At 39.3% G+C, this 19,702-nt stretch overlaps 1 protein-coding gene across 1 annotated transcript in view; it reads right to left on the bottom strand.

Annotated features, from left to right (window-relative positions):
- The window catches only part of LOC126100831 (serine/threonine-protein kinase BRSK2), a 187,045-nt gene that overhangs the window by 53,620 nt on the left and 113,723 nt on the right, over positions 1–19,702 (bottom strand). Inside the window, exon 11 of the mRNA XM_049911483.1 lies at positions 6,501–6,667. Within this exon, the coding sequence (XP_049767440.1) occupies positions 6,501–6,667 (167 nt within the window). The remainder of the gene's footprint in view (positions 1–6,500; positions 6,668–19,702) is intronic.

Here is a 19,702-nt window from a genome sequence, read left to right as displayed (position 1 = left end):
TCCCCTGTTTCTGAAGAACTGCCAGATACATCTTTTTACATAGAACAAACCAGTGTGTTATACAAGCAAACTCAAGTGACTGAGGAATGTCACTTCAGGATTTGGTAAAAGAGCCAGCATAGTAATCAGTACTGAAAAAAGCTAACCTCACTGTTACTCCAATGTTTGTCATATTTCTCCCTCTATGGACTTGACATTTTCTTAGAAAAACTGATAAGTTCTTTGCTTGTGTAGAATACATAAAAGATAATAATTCTATGATATAGATCATCAGTAAGAGTCAGAAGGATAAATTGATAACATCAACACAAGACCACAACACAAACCCACTTGTATATTCCAAATGACCTAAACTTTGAACAGTTACTGAAGTTTGCTGCAGAAATAGTGCTATGCATGTCAACACATCCCCAGAACACAGGTATTTCAGAAGCAGCACATCCAAACATGAGCACAGTACTTCAGGGTTTACTGGGCAGTGCACACAGATATAACTATGACACTGTGGGGAAGGAATATTGGTAAGATTATCTGGCTACAGTACCTAAGGTATGGCATAGCACAGTGTGCTAAAACATTCAAAGGGTTACACCTTCTGATATGGGCCCTCATGAAAAATTGTGAAGCATTTCTACTCTGAGGGCATAAGCTTTTGTAGTGCAAGTTTGTACAGGCAACTGCCAATAAGGAGATTTTAGAGATGGTTTTTGGTATCTTAATTTTCTTTCCAGGTAGTGAAATTGCAAAAAAGCTGTACACAGCCTCATGTCCAAAGGAAGCTATTTATGTAAAATATCAGTGACACTGGTACATCAGTCACTTCACAGTAGTTCTTTCAAATCCACTGAATCTCTCAGTGAATTATGTGATATGCCTTGCGTAAGTCCTGACTGATAATCCAGCTGTGAGTTGTGGACAAAATATCAGTGTGATTTGAAAATAGGTCACAGTGCATGTTTATAAAATTCTTTTCGAGCTCACAACAGTATTACAAAAAGGATAGTTGCTACTCACCATACAGCAGAGATGCTGAGTCACAGATAACCACAATGAAAAGACTGTCACAAAATGAGCATTTTTCCAACAAGGTATTTGTCAAAAAAAAGAGGCTGGGGTGGGAAGAAGGAGAAATAGCAGGGTAGGGCTGGGGGACAGTGAAGTGGTGCTAGTGCAGGGAAAAGGTGGAGAGAGGGTAGGGCAGTTAGGTGCAGTCGGGAGGTTAGATGGAAGGTGGGGGAGAGAGGGGAGGTAATGGAAAAGATGAGAAGTAAAAAGACTGGATGCATTGGTGGAAAATAGGGCTGTGTAGTGCTGGAATGGGAAGAGGAAAGGGGCTAGATTGGTAAGGACAATGACTAACGAATGTTGGGGCAAAGGTGATTATGGAAATGTAGGATAAATTGCAGCGAGAGTTCCCACCTGTGCAGTTCAGAAAAGCTGATGTTTGTGGCAAGGGATCCAGATGGCACAGGCTGTGAAGCAGTAATTGAAATGAAGAACGTCATGCTGAGCAGTGTGTTCGGCAACAGGGTAGTCCATTTGTTGCTTGGCCAGAGTTTGTCGGTGGCCATTCATGTAGACAACAGCTTGTTGGTTATCATGCCCATGTACAATACTGCACAGTGATTACTGCTTAGCTTGCACATCACATGACTGGTTACACAGATAACCCTGCCATTGATGGGATAGGTGATGTTTGCAACTGGACTGGAATAGGTGGTGATGGGAGGATATATGTGACAGGTCTATGTCTATTGCAGGGATATGAGCCATGGGGCAAGGGGTTGGGATCAGGGGTAGTGTAGGGATGGACGAGAAGATGATATAAGTTTGGTGGATGGTGGAATACTACTGTGGGAGGGGTGGGAAGGATAGTGGGCAGGGCATTTCTCATTTCAGGGCATGACAAGAGGCAGTCGAAACCCTGGTGGAGAATGGAATTCAGTTGCTTCAGTCCTGGGTGGTACTGAGAGGTGTAAGACCTGTCTTATGCATCCTCCCACCACCACCTACTCCAGTCAGGTCACAAACAATCCCATCAAAGGCACGGCTATCTGTGAAACCAGTCACGTGATCTACAAGCTAAGCTGCAACAACTGTGCAGCATTTTATATGGGCATGACAATCAACAAGCTGTCTGTCTGCATGAATGGCCACTGACAAATTGTGGTCAAGCAACAACTGGACCACCCTGTTGCTGAGCAACTGCTCAACATGACATTCTTCATTTCAACGAGTGCTTCACAGCCTGTGCCATCTGGACCCTTTCCACCAACACCAGCTTTTCTGAATTGCACAGGCAGGAACTCTCCCTGCAATATATCCTTCATTCCTGTAACCCTCTTGGCCTTGACCTTCATTAGTCATTGTCGTTACACCTCTAATCCCTCCCCTGTTCCCATTCCAGCACTACACAGCCCTCTATTCCACCAATTCACCCAGTCTTTTTACTTCTTTTCTTTTCCAGTACCACCCCTCCCCCCTGTCTCCACCACTCTCCATCTAAGCTCCCAACTGCACCTAATTGCCCTATCCTCTCTCCACTTCATCTCCGCATGCTCCCCAGCAGTATGCCTACCCACTATCCCTCCTTCTCCCCATCCCAGCCTCCTCCTAACCCCCACCCAGTCGCCTCTCCCACTATGTGCTGCTGCTTGTAGTCTGGCTTCATCTGCCAAAGACAGTGGTTATGTGTGTGTGAGTTGGGTTTGCGCGTGTGCGAGCAAGTGCATGCGTGCGCGTGCTCAGGTGTGTGTGTGTGTGTGTGTTGTTTATTTTTGGCAAAGGCCTTTGGGACCTATAGCTCATTTTGTGACAGTCTTTTTGTTGTGCCCATTTGCGACTCAGCTCTATGGTGAGTAGCAACTATCCTTTTCATAATATTATTACATTCCATGCTAGATTTTTCAAGCATACAATATTCACACAGAGCTAAGTTAAGCACTAGATCTTTATGCCTGATAAGTCACACCACACCATTTTTCTTCATAAAAACAGTTGTTAAAACCATCATCAGGTTTCAGTATCACTGCTTGGTTTCAGTACAATGTGATGTTTATTAATTACTCGAAGTAGTGAGACATGTTAGTACTTATTACCAAAAAATATCACCATTCCAATTAATTCTTCTAACAAATTACTGCATTTCCAAAAGAATTATAACATCTTACTGGAAAAAATCATCAAATGATTTTTTTAAAATTCCTTAATAAATATCATCTTCATGTTGAAGCTCTTTTGTCTGTGTTTGCTTTAACTATTAGTGTTATGTTGGTATACAGAACAGATCTAGTTGCCTGCATTGTTTAATCTACAAAAGATTCTTTTCTCTGGTAGGAACCACTACAATGCACATGCATTTATTTCTAACTTGCCATGTTATTTAAACATTTTCTTTCTATAAACAACAGGCACAAAGTTCTACTGGTATTCACACAAAAGAACTTGAAATAAAAAACAGGTTTTAAGTATGAAGTATGAAATAAATGATCACCACCAGAACGTTTTAAGTGAAACCAATAGAAAATATGATACAATGATTATATCGTTAGTTACAGATACACTATTTGCAGTAATGCATTATTTTATGCAAATAGTGATGTAATAAATCTAAAATTATTTGCATTTTTCTGTAACTGCAATTAAGATGGTTTGATACAACATTACTTCTGATGCTTTTATAGCTCTGCAAAAACCACCCACAATGAAACAAAATTTTAAAAAGTGAACGACAAATTAACAAACACCAACAGTACACTTACACTCTACACACACACACACACACACACACACACACACACACACACACACACACACACAAAAAAAAAAAAAAAAAACAAAAAAAAAAAAAACAAAAAAAAAAAAAAAGCACCAGGAAAGAATTATCTTATGGGATAGAAAGCAGTATATTTAATGTATTTTTACACACAAATAAATGATTACAATTTAGAAAAACTGGATGAAGTCAGTAACGCACTGGTCCACCTCTGCCCCTAACTATTCTGCTCAACATTGATAGAGTTGTTGGGTGTCCTCTTGAGGGATACTGTGCCAAATTCTGTCCAACTGGCACTTTAGATAATCAAAATTGCAAGCTGGTTGGAGGGTGCTCTGCATAATGCTCCAAATAATCCCAGTTGGGAAGAGATCTAGCAACCTTGCTGCCCAAGGTAGAGTTTGACAAGCACGAAGACAAGCAGCAGAAACTCTCGACATGTGCAGGCAAGCATTATCTTGTTCGAATGTAAGCCCAGGACAATTTTCCAAGAATGGCAAGAAAACAGAGTGTATAATATTGTGATTTATCACTGTGCTGCAGGGGAGCCATGGATTACGACAAAAGATGTCTTGGTATGAAAATAAACGGCACCCCCAGAACATCACTCATGGTTGTTGGGTTGTATGGCGGGTGACACTCCGGTTTGTATCCCACCACTGTGAAGGATGTCTCCAGACATGTGTTCAGCCTGGAATATCATTGACTGGAGAAGGATTGTCTTCAGTAATGAGTCCAGCTTTGAACTGAGCCCCAATGACCATTGTGTGAGTGTTGTTGAACTAGCTGCTCAAGACTATTCTCAGTAAGAACAAATAGTTGTAGACATGCATTCTGACTGCAAACAAAATATTCTCAAACATTTTTAATACACAAAGCTATTCTTCCTCTTTTAGTAATTCAATGCTGTTTATATTGTGTATAAAATAACTATTATTCATCTTATACAGTTGCAAAAAGTTACTTTATTTACAACATAAACAGCAAATAATGTTTTCTCTGTTTGCATCTGTACACATACTATGCCAGCCATGGTGAGGTGCATGGCAGAATATACTTCACATTTTACAGGTTATTATTTTCAGCGAATTAGCTGTGGGACATGAATGCAGATGTGTGCAGCTTGACACTATGACAACATCAAGCTATTCTCTTCGAACAGAGCCATGCACAGCCCAAGTATTTAAAGTATGAGTAACCACAAGTAAAGACACAACTGGTTTTATTGTATGGGATTCTGTCATGAAAAGCAACTACTCATCAATAATGATTAGGTACCATTGCAATTGGGGTTTTGTTGTTCAGGATGTGACTATATGATCCAGGACCCAGATCTACAGCATTATAGGCAGTTTGCATCAGGGCTATGAGTATAAGATTTTGCAACACTTGTGTGTATGAGGAGCAGACTCTTTGCCTTTAAAAATGTCTGCTTGTGTCTGTGTATATGCAGATGGATATGTGTGTGTGTGCGAGTGTATACCTGTCCTTTTTTCCCCCTAAGGTAAGTCTTTCCGCTCCCGGGATTGGAATGACTCCTTACCCTCTCCCTTAAAACCCACATCCTTTCGTCTTTCCCTCTCCTTTCCTCTTTCCTGACGAAGCAACAGTTTGTTGCGAAAGCTTGAATTTTGTGTGTATGTTTGTGTTTGTTTGTGTGTCTATCGACCTGCCAGCGCTTTTGTTTGGTAAGTCTCATCATCTTTCTTTTTAGATATATTTTTCCCACATGGAATGTTTCCCTCTATTATATTCATCTTATTAACAAATAAGATTTATTGTGAAATGTAATTGCAAAACATCATTCATGCTTTGCTCTATCTCTGATCTGTGAGATATGACAATACCATGCCTGTATCTACAGTGACTCATCACATCATAAAAATTGGGTATTAATGATAAATTCCATGATTTAGTGCACATAAAAAGCTTAGGATCACCAGCTTCTTAAACAGATGTTTCTTTATGGATTCCATACTTCATACACAAGGAATACTACATAATATTAGAAATGAAAATAAGAAACTAGAAGACCAAAAGACTTCCAAACAAATACCTTACAAAGAAAAATGTTACTATATACTGTCTATATTGAAGATTTTTTATTTATAAAATAATTTTTTAAGTCTGTATAGAATGTTATGTGGTAGCACAAGGTAAGTCCCAACCATTAGTTTATTATTGCACTGCATTATGTACAAGTGAGTAAGAAAGCTGTTTCTACAGTATAGCTTCTAAGAATGAGAATTGTTAGAAATTTCTAAAACAAGTTAATGTATAGTATACTGAAAAGTTCCAAATGGAACAGAAGCAATTAACTGAGCATAGAAAATCACTCACCTTAATAGAGGAAGGGATGAGCAGTGGAAAGGCACACAAAAAATAACTGGCAATGTAGTAGCCCAGCTTGCAATATACTTGCACACATACACACATATTCTGTGCCAGTTGATGCACATCTCTCTCAGTGTGTGTGTGTGTGTGTGTGTGTGTGTGTGTTTGTGTGTGTGTGTGTGTGTGCACGCATGCACATTCTGAAGAAAACGAAATGTTCATATGCTGAGTTACTAGGTTCCGTTTATATTTTATATGCCTAGTCACCACCCCACACCTCTACTATGTGGTGAGTAATTGTCTTCACTCATTCTCTTTTCAATACTTGTGAACTAAATACATAGAATTTAATAAAACTGAGTTCATTGTACCACTTGGAAACAGTACTCACTGATAAGAAGGCATGAATGAGATCAGCTTTGACTGTAGCTAATGGTTTTCCTTTGACCAATATAGTGAAGGTTTCATCTTTTTCAGTGGTCATAAGGCTGCCAAACCATGACTTCTTTGTTAGTTCAGGTGAAGACTCAGGTGTAAGGTGTACTTCTTCTGAGGATGCTGAAAAGATATTACAGACATACAACTTATGTTTTAAATACATGTTTTCAATGAAACTGTGACTTGATGTATGGCATTTATTGAAAAAAAAGACTCATTATTTAATTTTTCTTACCTTAATTTGGTGCTAGATTTATAATACAATGATATAAAAAGCAACATTTAAACAGAATATTATTATTATAATTACTTTTTTCCTTTTGAGTCCTCATTCATCTTTCTTGTTTCATGCTGCCCAGCACAAATCCTTCTCCTGCATGAACCTCTTTATCTCAGAGTAGCACATGCACCCTACATCCTCAATCATTCGCTGGATGTATTCTGGTCTCTGCCCTCCCATACAGTTTTTTATCTCTGCAGTTCCCTCCATTACCATGGAGGCTGTTCCGTGATGTCTTAACACATGTCCTAACATCCTGCCCCTTCTTCTTGTTAGCATTTTCTGTACGTTGCTTTATTTGCCAATCCTGCAGAGTACCTCCTCTTTGCTCATCTTATCAGTCCACCAAATTTTCGAGATTCATCTGTAGCACTACATTTTAAATGCTTCAATTACCTTCACTTATCAGCTTTTCCACAGACCATGTTCCACTGCCACACAAAGCTGTGACACAAGTGTATATTCTCAGAAATTACAACAAATTAAGTGATATGTCTGATACCAGTAGGCTTCTCTTGGCCACAAATGCCCTCTTTGTCTATTCTATTTTGTCTCTGAAGTCCTCCTTGCTTCATCCATTGGGTTATTTTGCTTCCAGGGTAGCAAAATTACCTGACTTTGCCTACTTTGTAATCAACAGTTTTGATGTTAAGTTTCTCACTATTCTCATTTCTGCTACTTTCATTTGCTTTTGTAGACTCTCAATTCGCTATTCTGTGCTCATTTGAGTGTTCATTCCATTCAACAGTTCCTGTAATTCTTCTTCAATTTCAATGAGGCAGCTTGCTCAGTTTTTACTTTATTTTGTGTTTGGAGTATTTTGTCTCTTGATTAAGACACTGTTGATGTCTGTGTGGAACACTCTCACAAGTACTTGGCTGTATAAAACAGATCTTACAATATGTTCAATGGCTTTGACACAAATCTCTAAAATCTATTTTACATAGAATAATATATGTGTGTCTATACACAACTGTTGTTACTGTTTCACTGATCCAAAAATATATATTGTGCTAGCATCATGTTTCACATTATCCTCAGCGGAGACTGAAAAACAGCAGTCTGCTCACACATTCTCAATAATAATTAATAAATTTGTTCTCACCTTATTATTCTTTTATACAACTTATTTCTCATCATATAACGCTGGCACCTGTTTTGATGTTTAAAATCTCTTTACTTAAGTCCCCCCCCCCCTCCCGCCCCACATTCCCCTCCCCAGGACTATTCGCCAAATAGGAAGCTAATTTATTTTCAGAAGCACAAACATTAAGACTCAAGAATGAAAAAGTATAATAAAATGTCCTAGTTTTGTAGCAAGTGCAAGTGTGAAGATTAGTCAAGAGGTGGCTCAAGATACCTTTAGCACCCCATCCTTGAAGTTTTCCTGTATTCACCATTGCTGTAAGAAGAATATGAGAGAGCCCTGAAAGGCATAAATGGAAACAACATCTCTGGAGTGGATGACATTTCCTCAGAATTACTGAGATCTTTGGCACAGACACCTAAGACAAAATTATTCCATCTGATGTGCAAGATATATGTGACAGGTGAAATATCCTCAAACTTCAGGTGGAAGAAATAATTCCAATGAAAAAACAAAGGTAGATGATGACAAGAGTGAATACTATTCAACTCTCAGTAATACATTATGGTTCCAAAATACTGACACAAATTATAAGAATGGGGGAACTGCTAGAGGCGGCCACTGGAGAACATCAGTTTGTGTTCTGGAAATATGAGGCAATTTTAAACATACAGCTTACCTTAGAAGACAGACTGAAGAAACACATTTGTAGATTTAAAGATAGCTGTTGGTAAAACTAGACATGAAATGAAAGCCATAGTTGAAAATGGAGTGAGATATGGTTGTAGCCTATCACCAGTGTTACTCAAATGGGCAAGCTGCAAAGGAAACCACAGAGAAATTTGCAAAGGGCATTAAAATTCAGAGACTTGGAAGAGCAGTTGAACAAAATGAATAGTGTCTTGAAAAACACACAAATTTGGGAAAAATACATTTATGGCACAACTTGACTAAAAGAGGGGATCAGTTGGTAGGATGCATCCAGAGACCTCAAGCAACTGTCAGTTTCATAACGAAAGGCAGTCAGGGAAAGGGGGGAGGGGGGGGGAGCATTACAGTATGGAGAGAGAGCATGGCCTGAATGCAGTATGCAGGTTTAATCCGATGTAGGTTGGTGTGCTTATGTAAAGAAGAAGAGGCTTGCACTCGTGGAATAGTGTGGGGACCAGCATCAAACCAGTTTCTGAATGAAGATTGCAACAGACAGGTTTCTCTTCTAGCAAAGTAGGAGCTATGTGAACAATACACACCATAATCTTTGAGACTGTGGATTTCAACACAGGATCTCTGCCAAATTTTTGTAGAAAAGGCTCACAGTACTTATCTTAATGGAAGGTGAGCACAAACTGACTAAAGGAAACAATGTGCTCTATTGATCCTAAGTCTTTACAATTTTGACTTTGTTAAACTGACATTGCAGTGTTCATCTTTGGCACTTTAATGTAGGAGATGTGAGAAATTCAGCTAAGTAAAAAATCTGAGCCATCTGCACATTTAATTACATATACAAGCTGACTTCTGAATTTTCCTTTGCGTGAGACTGCATTTCTACACCTACATCTACATCCGTACTCTGCAAGCCACCTGACAGTGTGTGGTTCTCCCTTCAATTCCAGTCTCATATTGTTCATGGAAAGAAGGATTGTCGGTATGCCTCTGTGTGGGCTCTAATCTCTCTGATTTTATCCTCATGGTCTCCTTGCGAGATATATGTAGGAGGGAGCAATATATTGCTTGACTCCTCGGTGAAGGTATGTTCTCGAAACTTCAACAAAAGCCCGTACCAAGCTACCGAGCTAATCTTCTGCAGAGTCTTCCACTGGAGTTTATCTATCATCATCGTAATGCTTTCGCGATTACTAAATGATCCTGTAACGAAGCGCGCTGCTCTCCATTTATATGATCATTCCGTTTTAAATCACTCCTAATGCATACTCCCAGATAATTTATGGAATTAACTGCTTCCAGCTGCTGATCTGCTATATTGTAGCTAAATGATAAGGGATCTTTCTTTCTATGTATTCGCAGCACATTACACTTGTCTACATTGAGATTCAATTGCCATTCCCTGCACCATGCATCAATTTGCTGCAGATCCTCCTGCATTTCAGTACAATTTTCCATTGTTACAACCTCTTGATATAACACAGCATCATCCACAAAAAGCCTCAGTGAACTTCCGATGTCATCCACAAGGTCATTTATGTATATTGTGAATAGCAACGGTCCTACGACACTCCCCTGTGGCACACCTGAAATCACTCTTACTTCAGAAGACTTCTCTCCATTGAGAATGACATGCTGTGTTCTGTTATCTAGGAACTCCTCAATCCAATCACACAATTGGTTTGATAGTCCATATGCTCTTACTTTGTTCATTAAACGACTGTGGGGAACAGTATCAAACACCTTGCGGAAGTCAAGAAACACAGCATCTACCAGGGAACCCGTGTCTATGGCCCTCTGAGTCTCGTGGAAAAATAGCGTGAGCTGGGTTTCACACAATCGTCTTTTTCGAAACCCATGCTGATTCCTACAGAGTAGATTTCTAGTCTCCAGAAAAGTCATTATACTCAAACATAATAGGTGTTCCAAAATTCTACAACTGATCGACATTAAGAGACATAGGTCTATAGTTCTGCACATCTGTTCGACGTCCCTTCTTGAAAATGGGGATGACCTGTGCCCTTTTCCAATCCTTTGGAACGCTGCGCTTTTCTAGAGACCTACGGTACACCGTTGCAAGAAGGGGGGCAAGTTCCTTTGTGTATTCTGTGCAAAATCGAACTGGTATCCCATCAGGTCCAGTGGCCTTTCCTCTTTTGAGTGATTTTAATTGTTTCTCTATCCCTCTGTCATCTATTTCGATATCTACCATTTTGTCATCTGTGCGACAATCTAGAGAAGGAACTACAGTGCAGTCTCCCTCTGTGAAACAGATTTGGAAAAAGACATTTAGTATTTCGGCCTTTAGTCTGTCATCCTCTGTTTCACTACCATTTTGGTCACAGAGTGTCTCTAGACATTTTGTTTTGATCCACCTACCGCTTTGACATAAGACCAAAATTTCTTAGGATTTTCTGCCAAGTCAGTACATAGAACTTTACTTTCGAATTCATTGAACACCTCTCACATAGCCTTCCTCACACTACATTTCACTTCATGTAATTTTTGTTGGTCTGCAAGGCTATGGCTAAGTTTATGTTTGCTGTGAAGTTCCCTTTGCTTCTGCAGCAGTTTTCTAACTCGGTTGTTGTACCATGGTGGCTCTTTTCCATCTCTTACGATCTTGCTTGGCGCATACTCATCTAACACATATTGTACGATGGTTGCATTTGCCAGACAGGCCAAGTTTTAAATTATAATATTGTGCTGTTCATGTCTTTTTCACATAATCTTCCACTAACTGTGTCAATGCTCATGTGTAATGTGATACATTGTTCATTTTCAGGAATTCTTGTGATGAAAAACTCTTACTATATCATAAATTGTAAACTTAATTCATGATTTTAGATGCTTTTAGCAACAGTATCCTTCTTCAGAAACAATTGTTCCATAATTTCACTGTACATTTAAATAAAAAAAGATATATTTTTGAAATTTTTTTAAACTTGTGAGTTGTGCATTACTTATTTCATAGAACATCAGTGTCTGTAATTTACAGTCATATTATATTACATTAGTTTTCTCTTTCAAGAGCAGTGTATATTGTCTGCATTTATCATAAATTAATGCTATTGTCAAATCCATTAGTGAAAGTTTTTCTGTTGCTGTAATATATATCTCAGTTAACCGGTTACTGGTAATACTGGTAATACTGTAATACTTGTAGCATCTTAGACCCATAAAGTGAAAGAGAATCAACAAGCTCAGTTTAAACTTATTTGTTTACTATTCTGTAAAATGCTGCAACAATCACAATGCATTCCCCCTATGTACACTGTTTGTGGGATGGGATAAGATAGTTGCTGTTCATAAGCAGCTGGAAATCATTCTGACTACTGTCAAGTAATTGAAAGGTGCTGCAAATGAGTGTGTTGAAAGGACTCCTAAGAGTCATATACTAGAGACACCAAAGGTATATGACTCTTAGAAGCCTCCTAAGGTCCTGTCTCCTCCGCAGGAAGTACAGGATCTGTCACTACTCACCCACTTGACTGTGAGTAGTGTGTCAGTAGCAGAGCTATGCAGCCTGTACAGGGGAGACAGGGACCAGGGAGAACTCAGGTTGTTACACTCATTTCCCTAACCAACAAATCTAAGGTGCTGTCTCCCACTTAAACTAAAAGTGAGTTGACGAGACTCACTTCATCTGTTGGGAAACATGCTGTGTTCCATATCAAGGGGAGGCTCACACAAAAGGTTAGGGTCTTGATGTACCTTTACTCAGGGCACACACGATTTCACAGATCATGTGTGCGTACAGTTCACAGGCCTGCCTATAGAGGCCACCTGGGTCAGCCTGCTGGCACACTCTGGTGAGCTGCCAAAGAAACAGTATTATTTGAGTGATCGTAAATGAGTGCTTAAACTATTCTCTAACCTGTATTACTGTTGTACAGTCAATATGTTCAGTGCTACGCACAACCTTTACTTCATTGTATCTTAAGTGTTTCTTTATAAAGTACTACACTCCATAAATTGTGTTTGTTCTTGTGATAGCAAGTGTCCTACTTGTTGGCAGTTCAAACATATGGTGAACAATGGTACCCCTTAGGAAAATGGCAGCATGAGATGGGAAGGAATACTATGTGTACTCAGTGCATATGTCTGGGAACCTGATCCAACATACTGATGTGGCGTGGCTATTCCGGTAGCCACTAAGGGAACAGGATGCAGTCAACTGCAGATTGTGGTGCACATGAGGACAAACAATGCCTGTCAAATGTGCACTGAGGTCATACTTTGATTATTCCACTGGCTGGCAGAGAAGGTTGAGAAGGCAATCCTCACTCAGAGTTTCAATGAAGCTCACAATTTGCATTATTGTCCCCAGAACAGATCAGGGGCCTATGGTTCTGAGTCAAGTGGAAGGTTTGAACCAGACACTGCAAAGGTTCTGCAACGGACTAAGCTGAAAATTCCTAAACTTGCGCCACAGGACTGAGAACTGTAGAGTCCCACTAAATGCATCAGGTGTGCACTATGCATCAAAGGCTAGTAAAAATGTAGCTGACTGACTGTGAAGTACACACAAAGTTTTTTAGGTTAGATGACTTTCAATCCAGTCCAGTTAATGAGAGCTATAGGTATCAGTATAAGAACCAAAGAAATGTCACTCTCATATGACAGTACTGAAACCCTAGTAGTTAACTGCCAAAATATACATGACCAAGTGCCAAAGTTTGCAGCACTCATAAAAAGAAGTGAAGTTCACATAATACTAGGTACAGCCAACTGGTTAAAACCCAAAAGCAACAGCAGAGTGATTTTTGGGGAAAATGTAAACATATCAGAAGGATACACTAATGGAAAATGTAGATGGTGCATTTGTTGCAGTAGACAAGAAACTGAAGCTGCATGTGAGATTGTTTGGGCAAGACTCAGTGTCAGGGGTGGGCATAAAATTATAACTGGCTCCTTCTACTGACTACTGGTCTTACTCCCTGAGGTAACTGAAAACTTTAGAGAAATCATAAGTTCATTAGTACGTAAGTTCCCCAATGATGCTGTGATCACTGGAGGAGATTTTAATCATCCAATAATCAATGGGATAATTATAGTTTTTTTTAGTGGTGGGCATGACAAGACATCCTGTAAAACATTACTAAATGCCTTCTCTGAAAAGTAACTGGACCACGTGGTTTGGAATCCCACTCATGATAGAAATATATTTGAACTTATGGCCACAAACAGGCCTGACCTCTTTGAGGATGTCCACATTAAAACCATTATTAGTGACCATAAGGCAGTTGCAGCAAGTACAAAGTACAAAGGGCAACTTAATAAGTGGAAAGATTTATATCTTCAGTAAATAAGATAAAAAAGCAGTAGTGCCATGTGCCATATCTCAGTGAGGAACTCAAAAAACTTTCAGCACATGGCACTGCACATAACTTCTAAAGAAACAGAGACTACTGCATAATACACACATCAAAAAAAAGTTTTGCATCACCTCAGTTCTGAGAGTTCCAGAACCTGTATAGAAAACTGGAATAGAGATCAACATAAGCATCATTTCTGCCCTTTTTATTGCTCATGAAAACCACACATTGCCTGTTGTACCACCATACAGTGAGACCTTCAGAGGTGGTGGTCCAGATTGCTGTACACACCAGTACCTCTAATACCCTGTAGCACGTCCTCTTGTATTGATGCACGCCTGTATTCATTGTCGCATACTATCCACAAGTTCATCAAGGCACTGTTGGTCCAGATTGTTCCACTCCTCAATGGCAATTAAGTGTTGATCCCTCAGAGTGGTTGGTGGGTCAAGTCATCCACAAACATCCCTCTTCAATGTATCCCAGGCATGTTTGATAGGGCTCATGTCTGGAGAACATGCTGGCCATTCTAGTTGAGCGATTTCACTATCCTGAAGGAAGTCATTCACAAGATGTGCATGATGGGGGCGTGAATTCCCGTCCATGAAGATGAATGGCTTGCCAATATACTGCTAATATGGTTGCACTATTGGTCGGAGGATGGCATTCACATATTGTACAGCCATTACGGCGCCTTCCGTGACCACCAGTAGTGTATGTCTGCCCCACATAATGCCACTCAAGAACAGCAGGAAACCTCCACCTTGCTGCACTTACTGGACAGTGTGCCTAAGGCATTCAGCCTGACCGGGTTGCCTTCAAACACCATGTCTCCGGCGATTGTCTGGTTGAAGGCATATGCGACACTCATTGGTGAAGAGAATGTGATGCCAATCCTTCCTCTGAGCCATGACACATAGGTAGTGGTCATCCACTGCAGTAGTAGCCCTTGGGCGAGGCATATCATTGACAGTTCCTGTCTCTCTGTATCTCCTCCATGTCCGAACAACATCGCTTTGGCTCACTCCGAGACACCTGGACACTTCCCTTGTTGGGAGCCCTTCCTGGCACAAAGTAACAATGTGGATGTGATCAAACTGTGGTATTGACTGTCTAGGCATGGTTGAACTACAGACAACATGAGCTGTGTACCCCCTTCCTGGTGGAATGATTGGAACTGATGGCTGTCAGACCCCCTCCGTCTAATAGGTGCTGCTCATGCATGGTTGTTTACATCTTTGGGCAGGTTTAGTGACATCACCTGAACAGTCAAAGGGTCTGTGTCTGTGATGCAATATCCACAGTCAACATCTATCTTCAGGAGTTCTGGGAACCAGAGTGATGCAAAACATTCTTTGGTGTGTGTAGATGTAAAACAGAGCATACGGATTTGGGCAGAGATGTGCTGAATGAAATGTATTAGCTGCTACAAGAGCAGTAATGATGCCTTCAATGACTACCATAGCAGAATATTATTGACAGATCTTTTACAGAATTTGAAGGAATTCTGCTCATTTGTAAAAGCTGTTAGTGGCACTAAGATTAGTGTCCAGTCACTCATGGAAAAGACTGCAATTGAGAGTTGCAGAGCAAAAGCAGAAGTACTTAACTCTATTTGCAAATTTTCCTCCAGAAAGGGAAACTGAGTGTAATGTCCCTACTTAATTATCATATCACTGCAAAGACAACTGAAACAGATATTTGTGTCAGTGACATTGAGCAACAGCTGAAGTCATTGAAATAGAACAAATCTCCAGTGCCTAAGGAATCTCTGTCAGATTCTACACCATACTTGGAGCCAAGTTAGCACCTCTTTTACCCATAATATATTGAAGATTCCTTGAACAGGAAGACAGTGTCATGTTGATTAGCACCTGAAGAAGAAGACGGCGAGTCATGCAGTTGAAATATTGTGCAGGAAAGATGTGAATAACCAGCAGAAACCCGATTAGTCAACATGACAACACCTCGCCGGGAAAGTTTGAAGAATTACATTAGAAATACAGTGCCCAGTGGTCGGAAGAATACATTGATCACACCCATTTACAAGAAGGGCAACAGAAGTGAAAATCAAACTAACATCCATTATCCCTGACATCCACTTGTTGTAGTGGCTTGGAACATATTCTGAGCTCAAATGCAATGAGGTATCTCAGACAGAATGAACCCCTCTATGTCAACCAGCATGGATTCCAAATATTCCAATCATCTGAAATGCAACTTATGCTTTTCTCATATAATATCCAGAAAGCTATGGATCAAGGCAGTCAGATAGATGCAATGTTTCTTAACTTCCAAAAGGTATTTGACTCACAAGGAAATGGGACCAAGCATGAAATTTTTCATGCAGAAAGAATACATCTAAAGAAATACAGTGCCAAACTTTTAGCTGCTAAGGTGCACAGTACATATTTCTTTTGATGTTCCAATTACTCTTTTTTTTCATGCAAAGAAACACTTATAACAGCAGTTCATACAACCCTTCCTGCCTTGCGAGCAAATTGGCAAATATACAGTTGCAGTCATGACAACAGAGTGTAGCACCACACAGCGCAAGGTCCAAAATGCATACACACAAATTTTAAGCATTGAAACCATGCAAAAATGCCTCAAATCATTAGTTTTTTGAATGACTTGCAGTTCATACAAACAGCTAAACTGTTGCAGATGTAGTTATTACACAAGTGACTAGCAGAAGAAAGAAAATCATCACAGATGATTTTACTAACAATGGAACAGTTCCTTGTTTATTTCCTGTAGTAATCACAAAAATATGAAGTGTCTATTGGATGATGAAAACAAACTGAATATTTTTCTTACACTAGGCAAGCATGATACAATAAAAATTAATACATTCTGGCAGTTCAGTGTAATTACGGGTTTTAGTTGGACAATACCGGGGCAGATTTAAAGTGATCATTGTTGTTTTTCTGCATAATGTGCTTGATCAAATTCATAAAATGTGGTGGTGAAAACTGATGATGCACAAGTGTCTTAAGTTTAGCAATATTGTTCCACTGATAAACCCGAGAGACAAATAGCTGTCAATAACTACATTGTTCGACAGGATTCTGAAAAATGTTTTACCCTCTCAAAAAATTTTTTACAAGAGGCTGAATCACGCTATTAGTTACTGGTAGAATCCCACTATTACATTAACAGCCTTTCATTGTCCTCCTAAAGACAGAAGTCCTGTTATGTCTAGACCATGAGTCCAACAAAAGCAATGAATTATTTTCTGCAACTGGTAAAAAGATCACGGTATATTGATAATTTTTACTTATGGACCGTCTGACAGCAACTGAATAAAACACCATTTTAGTGCCATATGCCTTTCGGCTTTATTTTCTGCAAGGCATCATCAGTGGCAGGTTGCGTGGACAATTTCTTACATATTACGCTCCTGTTGCATTTTTGGTATTGTTCTTCCTCTTATGAACACCAATTTGCGGTTTTTTCCACATTCCACAGCACTATGCACTGAACGCTTGTTTCAATGCAAGCAATAGTGGTTCTCGCAGCGTATTTTTGTTTCAATCATCACAGGAAAGAATGGAACTTATAGATTCCTCACTTAAGCCACAAGCTGTATGGATACTCACCAGGTTCTGGGAGGTACAATATAATGGGAGCAGGGCCAACATGACATGCAAATTAATAGGTTATTCAAATCCTTTCTTTTTGTAATATGTAGGACTGTGGTATGAGCTATTTCTTTGTATCCAGTGTCTTGAATGTATTTGCCTTCCCTCTGACACCAACACATCTTACAAAACAAGGAAATGGAAGCTTATCTCTCTCTCTCTCTCTCTCTCTCTCTCTCTCCACTTGCAACTAGCAGATTCTCCTTATTCACTGACATTCTGTACATGGTGGCATTATAATGTAATTTTACAACAATACCTCTGCAGACTGCACTTTTTTGTGACACAAATGCTTTTTGAATTAAGTCCATTTAAAAATGTATGTTTTATTTGCTCCAACTGGTAGGCAATCACATCACAGGCCCATTCTTTCTCAACAAGTCTGCTGTCAACAGTGCTGTTTACCTGGGAGTCTTACAATAGTTCGCCATGCCACAATTGCAACACCTGCAACCTGATGTCATATTTCAACATGTTGAGACACCACCCCATTGGTCTCCAAATGCCTGTCAATTTCTAGATGAAAAGTTTTCAGATACATGGATTAGACAAGAAGGTCCAATTCAATGACTGCCATTATCCCCTGACCTCACACCATCTAAACTTCTTCCTGTGGCATTTTGTAAAGGATATGGTGTGCCAAACTGAGGATAGAGCTATAGGACATGCATTCACAATGCATTTTAACATGTCACCATGGTGATCTTGAACTGTACATGGAAAGAAATTGAATTCTGACTAGACATTACCCTTGCCACTAAGGTTGCAAAAACTGATGTGTATGAATGAGAAAAAAAAACATTATGAGCTATCTTATCACATGTTCAATATCTAGCATAGTCATAAGCTGTATAGTCTAGTATAGTCATAAGTTGTAGAGATAGTTTATGAACACCATGTATTATTTTGTGTGCCATTGCTTTTTCTATATAAAAAAATACCTAGAAAGGTAATCATGTTGGTTATGATTAAGTACAACACATTAACTTTTCAGTGAACAAAATGTACCACAATGTACCTGGCATACACAATAATGTATTTTGTGCTAGTTACTACTCAGTAAAGCTAATTTTATAAAAACCTATTGCAATGTATTGTAAACGTCAGTCCATTTACTGTAAATATTAATATATTTTGTCTGACACCTATACTACATTGTATAATATTAGATCATATGGACTAAATAAGTAAGGTGTAGCACAAGTCTTTGTTATCGTATTGCCTAATGTAGTAATCAGGTATTTTCCGGTATTCCATAATTTTAATGCAGTTCATTTATTTGTTGGTTTACATACAAATGATCATTATTAGTAACATGTCCTGTAATTTAGATTTTTTTATGTCTGTTGTTGGTACAGTAAGACCACACTTGATAAACCAGCACACCCAATGGTCTGGGTCGTGTCAGAAATTTTCCTGTATTTTTAACTCGGTGCTGTTGGCAGTACAATCAGATGCCTTCAGCAAACACCAGAACAGTTTGGCACAGCAAGTGGTCAGTAACTATTGCCGGCTTCGCTGAGTGATTGTTCTCAGCAAGATAAGACAACTGCTTTGTTAGCTTTGTGATAGTTTCAACGATTCTTCACTCACCAGACAATAATGTACAGTACTTATATTTGCATCAGTGTTATACAGTTTTATTTAGTATTGAATTGAAAAACTGGTAGAAGCTGACCTCAGGGAAGAGCAGTTTGGATTCCAGAGAAATGTAGGAACACACAAGGCGATACTGACCCTATGGCTTCTCACAGAAGATAGGTTAAGAAAGGGAAACCTAGGGTTATCGGATTTGTAGACTTAGAGAAAGCTTTTCACAATGTTGACTGGAATGTATCAGGGGTAAAACATAGTGAGTGAAAGGCTATTTACAATTTCAACACAAAGCAGATGGCTGTTATAAGAGTTGAGGGGCAGGGAAAGAAAAGTGGTTGAGAAGGGAGTCAGACAGGATGTAGCCTGTCCCCAATGTTATTCAATCTGTATATTGAGAAAGCAGTAAAGGAAATAAAACAAAAATTTGGAGTAGGAATAAAAGTCCAGTGAGAAGAAATAAAAACTTTGAGATTTGGTGATGATATTTTAATTCTTGACTTGGAATGACCTGGAAGAGAGTTGAATGGAATGGACAGTATATTGACAGGAGGACATAAGATGAAC

This window comes from Schistocerca cancellata, chromosome 9 (assembly GCF_023864275.1).
Source record: "Schistocerca cancellata isolate TAMUIC-IGC-003103 chromosome 9, iqSchCanc2.1, whole genome shotgun sequence".
In the NCBI taxonomy this organism is placed as follows: Eukaryota; Metazoa; Arthropoda; class Insecta; order Orthoptera; family Acrididae; genus Schistocerca; species Schistocerca cancellata.
The sequence above is the reverse complement of the archived record's forward strand: the minus strand, read 5'-3'. Positions and strand labels throughout refer to the sequence as shown.